Below are 6,000 nucleotides of genomic sequence, written 5' to 3' on the forward strand. Positions count from 1 at the left end.
TGCCATCTCAGAATCACAGAATTATTTCACTTGGAAGAGACCCTGAAGATCATCAAGTCCACCTGTAAACTTAACACCACCAAGTCCACCACTAAACCATGTCCCTAAGAACCACGTCTGCGAAACACCTCCAGGGATGGTGACTCCACCACTTCCCTGAGCAGCCTGTTCTAATGCCTGACAACCCTCTCAGTGAAGAAATTTTTCCTAATATCCAATGTAAACCTCCACTGGCACAGCTTGAGGCCATTTCCTCTTGTCCTATCGCTTGTTACTTGGGAGAAGAGCCTGGCTCCCACCTCACTACAACCTCCTTTCAGGTAGTTGTAGATCACGATAAGGTCTCCCCTGAGGCTCCTTTTCTCCAGGCTGAACACCCCCAGCTCCCTCAGCCGCTCCTCGTAAGACTTGTGCTCCAGACCCTTCACCGGCTTCGTTGCCCTTCTCTGGACACATTCCAGCACCTCCACGTCTGTCTGTAGTGGGGGGCCCAAAACTGAACACAGTATTCCAGGTGCAGCCTCACCAGTGCCAAGTACAGGGGAACGATCACTTCTCTAGTCCTGCTGGTCGTGCTCCTTCTGATACAAGCCAGGATACCATTGGCCTTCTTGGCCACCTGGGCACACTGCTGGCTCATGTTCAGCCGGCTGTTGACCAACACCCCCAAGTCTTTTCCCCCCATCAGCTTTCCAGCCGCTCTCCCCCAAGCCTGTAGCGTTGCACGAGGTTGTTGTGATCCAAGTGTGGGACCCAGCACTGAGCCTTGCTGAACCTCACACAACTGGCCTCAGCCCATCAACCCAGCCTGTCCAGATCCCTCTGCAGAGCCTTCCTATCCTCAAGCAGATCAACACAGAATGTGTGAATTGTATTCCTTCTGGATGAAACTTGATCAGATGGTGTGCTTCCAGACCACTAATATACTCCAACTGCCAATGGACATTCAGTTCATGGGACCAGGTTAAAGTTGGTGCCTAGTGAAAGCCTCAGCGTACACACCTGGACTTTGTTACCAACCATTTCTCTCTACAAAGCCACTGCTGTGCTGTAGGACTTGGCATTGAGGATGTAGCCCCACAGAACAGGGGTACCTGATAGCACAGAAAGCAGCAGACGAATAGCAAGGAACCTGTTTTCATTCCCAATTATGTAATGTCCCATTAGGATGAGCAAGACAAATACAAAAATCTTACTTTTCTGACTCCTCATTTATTTCTTACCTTTGTTCCTTTAACTTCTCAAGTGCTATGATTTAATCTTCATGAGGGAGCTGATACAATACCTACTTGAAGCCTGGTATATTGTCTTCATTTGGCGTTTTATTTTATCCAATTTACTCTTTTTTATGCAAATAGATCTCTGTTAATGCTGAGAAATATCTGTCTACTATGGCTGCTAAAATAAGTGACCAGTTCCTACAGTACTCTTGTTTAATTGCTTCTCTACGTAAAACTAACAATGCTCACACGTTCCTTCATGACGTGGTTGACTTGAAAAACAAGGACTCAATCAGGGATTTATTTTCCTCTGAGAAGTATACCTGTAGTGTCTGAGGAAGGGAAAGAAAGCGTATCTTCCATGCCCAGAGTTCTCTCAGCCACCACAGTACAGCACACAGGACTGACTCCTTTGTCTGGTGCCATACAACAGCCGACTGCACGTACCAATTCTAGTGGATTTTGTTACTCTGACCTTCCTGCGTTCCATGTTCCGTTTTCGCCCAGCCCCTCAGGATTCCCAAAGAATGTCCTGACCAAGTATCTTTGTCACTCTCAAACCACATGATACTGAAGGCAGTTTTTACTTTTACACCTAGTTGCCAAGTTGCACATAGTGGCATCAAAACACCACCTTGAATTCACAGACTGTTTAAGCTGTGTACCTACTACCAGAGCCAAAAACATCTTCTCAAAGTAAGCAACGACAAGGAAGCGAATACGGCTCAGGCTCAGGGATCTGACCGGATTCTACCAAAGTGTAAAAGGATATTCCGATACCTGAATTCAGGTGAAATTCTTACCCGAGTGCTTTCTCTCTAAGGTTTGCTACCAGAACAACTTTGTTACTCCAGTTCTTCGAACTGCAAGTAGGAAGTAAGATGGGCAGCTCTAACATAATATTCAGAGGCCGTTGTACTTCAAAGAACACTTTGTAAAAAATCCTAATAGAAAGTGTCTGCTTTTCTGTTCCAGAGCATGAACTGAACTAGTCAGGTGGAAGTTTGGTGCAAAGAAATGTCCCCAGAGGGTCCTGTGGTAGCAGCAATGCTGATCACAGCATGCATGTGGTAGAACAGTTACACTTGGCCTACAACGGTGGTTGTTCTTTCAGTCGCTCCCCAAATTTAGCTTTTTTAGCCATGAATATGCCAGGATAATATCAGTCATTAAACTATCCATAATAACACAAAATTGTGGGATATGATGTAATAGACACAGCTAATGGAAGAAGATATTGATTAATGTTTTGAAGCAAAATTTCTAGAAAATATTTCAAAGTATTTTTCTCCTGCGTTACGGGAGTCTTTCTAAGCCAACAAATCCTGAGTGGCCTATAAAATAGGGAAGATTTAGCAGAACAAACTTTTGACAACTATAGAGAGTCAGCTGTTCACTGTAATCCCTTGTTACGATCTCACAAGGGCTGTCAGCCAACTGGAGCAGAAAACGTCCAAGACAGGCTTCTGCACGCTGATCAGAGAACAGGGATACGGGGGTGCGCGTGGATCGCGTCAGCCAGGCAGGCTGCCCCACCTGACAGGATGGACTTAAAGGTTCTGTTCAACTTCCACAAAACCATAAATGTAGCAGGGCACTCATCTGCTAAACGCAAGCAAATGGTGTCATATGCAAACTGCGATGGGTAAGGTCCCATTTCCGTTGTGAGCGTTACAGCGCAGTGACTCACCATCAAGTATAACATGGTGATCCTGTCGTACCTTGTTGATAGCCTTTGTCACTGGGGTTCTTCATCCAGGATGTTCTGGTTTGTCCATTACCCACGTCTCTCTCCTTTGTTAGTCCTTGAGGGAGGCAGGGATGAGGAGAGAATAAAGAGAGGGTTAGGTATGGGATATATGCTGACAATCTTTCTTTTTTCATCAGTTGGCAGCACGTCCTCATCGCCGGCTTTATTAGGAATCAGAGAGCCCCGCTCTGACTACGACAGAACGCAGCCTTCTATGCAGTATTATAACCACCAAGGCGATGTTATTGCACATAAAGACATATATACCGGTAAGATACCAGTTAGGTGAACTCGTAACAGCAATATGTAAATATTCCTTGTATGAGGAGTGTACACAGTCACGGTATGGACAGCGGCATTAGCAGGCTTGTTACTCCTTAATGTTGTTTTCCATTTTTATCATTATATTCACGGTGTGTGGAACAACAGGTTTTGCATCTGACTCTGTGAGTTTCTTTAAAGTTGCACATGTTACCAGAACAAAAAAATCTGTTTTTAAATCAGGAGGTGAGAGGTGGTTAGAATTTTTATTTATATTTAAAATCCTACTACAGAAATTTGTTTTATTAAGGACATTACATATTATTATATCATGTTATAACTAATAATGTGTGGGTTTATATTATAATAATATACACTTATTGTATTATTCAATGATACCAAGATTTCATCTTTTCCCTGATATCCCTTTTCCTTCTTACTATTCGACACAAGTCACAAAACAGTAGAGAACAGTGAAGAAAGAGAAGGAAATTCCTTGTTTTAAAGGCTATTAGTCTGTAAAACAAAACACAGCAACACAAAAAAGCCTCTTGGTTTCAATTTAACTACTGCTGAGGGACAAAATTGGCCTGTATGGTGGTGTTTATATTATTAGTAGATACTAAAATCCGTGGACTTAGTTGTTGGGTGCTGTGCAATTTCTCGGTAAAACAGAAGCAAACAGACTTACAGACAAAAGAATAAAGACTGAAGCTTATGCCACAAACTGTTTTCTCACAGGTTCCAGCAAACCTTCACCAATATACATCAGTTCCTATTCCTCACCAGCAAGAGAACAAAACAGACGACTACAGGTGACTCGATTTCAAACCTTGATTTTGAAATGACGCTGATAACGAGTCGCAGCGTGCCGTGCTCAGTGGGACTTAGGGCAGTCTGAGCACGCTTGGTAACATCAGAGGGCTTTTCTGGAGAGAATCTAGAGCATCGTTAATTTTTTACTGGGCATGAGTGTACTTAAAGTGACAATGGCTTATGTGCTGCTATTACCTTTGTGTTATCTTTTATAGTCACTTATGATGTCACACGTGTTCTTATGGTGGGATCTGAGAGCACTTTTCTGACTTGACTCTTTTTCTTTTTTTTTGGTAGGCTCTGTATTTTCCATTTATGCTCTAAAAGTACTGCTTTGGGAGAGTTACTAGCTTCCCAGTGAATGCAGGAGACAGCATGCAGGCTTAGAGGTTTTTCCTCCATTTAGTTTAACTTAAAAATCAGGTACATTTCATGGAGGTTTGAAACCTACCTACTATCATTGGTAGAGCTGCACGTAACTTTTTAGGGAAAGGTTCTGTATAATGTGTGTAAGTTTGAGAAACAAGTATTTCCTCTGCTGATTATATCCTGAAAGCTTATTTTTCTATTGCTTTGTCGACAGCATCAGCAGTTCTACTACAGTCAAGAAGACACCAACAGAAAAAACTATGATGCGTACAGGTTGTACCTGCAGTCCCCACACAGCTACGAAGACCCGTATTTTGATGATAGAGTTCACTTTCCTGCTACTTCGGATTACACAACACAGTACGGACTGAAATCAACCACAAATTACGTAGACTTTTATTCCACCAGACGATCTTCTTATAGAGCAGAGCAGTACCCGGGTTCGCCCGACTCCTGGGTGTAGCATCAAAGAGAAAAACCGACAGTGTGTTTCTCATCGTGCTTGAGAAGAAAGGAATGGCCTTGTTTGTTGTTTCGGATATGAAATGTGAAAGTGAATAAAAGGAAGGAACAAGGAAGATTTTTTTTTAATTTTATTTTTTTGAGTGAGGAGTTGTCAGGAAGCAAAACTGGAAGGGATGGTTTTTTGCTCTGTTTAGGTGTTAGGTATAATTACTTGTAGCTCCTGTAGTCTGGTGAGGGTGTGGGCGATGTGATGAAAGGTTTGAGAATTGAGTAAAATGAATTTGGAAAGTGTGTAGGTCAGAGCAAATTAAAGCTGATTTTTTTTTTTATGTGAATAAAAGTCTTGTTCTGATAGTTTGTACAGAAACAATAAAATGGATGCCCTTGTTTTATTGCTATTACTCAATGTCAGGATTGTATGCTATTACGTCTGTAAATTTCTTTCGTTGGTGTAAATATGGAAATGCCACATTGGTTTAAAGTGCCATCCATTTGTAATGCAGTGTGTCATTTTAAAAGGAATTCGAAACATCATGCACAAAAAAAAAAAAATCCGAGAAAATGTGATAACTTTTAAAAGAAAAAAAAAACTTTTAAAAATGAATAGTGTAATTTTGAAGCACAAAGTCCAGTCCAGTATATCTACACCTCTCCCATTCCCTGCCTACTTCATAAGAAACTTCACTGCCATTTTCTATGCACATGGAATAACAATAAATATGGAAGTCTCATCCATGGAAAGCTGTTCCCTGTTCATTTTATTTTTTTTTAATTTTCAGTGTGTGATATTTGAAACAAGTACCCTGAACATGTAGTCTAATTGCATGTTTTTAAGCAGGTTAAACATATCAAACCATTTGGGCCATGTTCCCAGCTTTCTCCAGTGCACGTATTCTGAATTTTTCAGGCTGGCAGACCAAAGTGTGAAGTTATGCACTTTCCTCCCCTTATTCCTTAGACTAGTATTTTTACTTTTGATAAAGGCAAGCCAAGATATTTCAGAACCTTATCCTGTTTTCTTTCCATCATGCCTCCCCTTGCTCTCCCCAAGAAAATTAAGCTCATCTTGCTTTCATAGAAATCACAGTCTCCATTTTGACTACATTCCACTTGGATTTA

General features: G+C 41.7%; 1 protein-coding gene across 6 annotated transcripts in view; it reads left to right on the forward strand.

The window, feature by feature from the left end:
* PKP4 (plakophilin 4) overlaps positions 1–4,879 on the forward strand; it is a 63,303-nt gene extending 58,424 nt beyond the window's left edge. For 4 of the 6 annotated variants that reach the window (XM_086616056.1, XM_086616054.1, XM_086616057.1 and 1 more), the window contains 3 exons: positions 3,108–3,239; positions 3,973–4,046; positions 4,631–4,879. In XM_086616056.1, coding sequence (XP_086472182.1) covers positions 3,108–3,239; positions 3,973–4,046; positions 4,631–4,879 — 455 coding nt within the window. The remainder of the gene's footprint in view (positions 1–3,107; positions 3,240–3,972; positions 4,047–4,630) is intronic. The other 2 variants (XM_086616059.1, XM_086616058.1) reach the window with 1 other exon arrangement.
* The last annotated feature ends 1,121 nt before the right edge of the window (positions 4,880–6,000 follow it).

This window comes from Tauraco erythrolophus, chromosome 8 (assembly GCF_009769465.1).
Source record: "Tauraco erythrolophus isolate bTauEry1 chromosome 8, bTauEry1.pri, whole genome shotgun sequence".
Lineage (NCBI taxonomy): Eukaryota > Metazoa > Chordata > Aves > Musophagiformes > Musophagidae > Tauraco > Tauraco erythrolophus.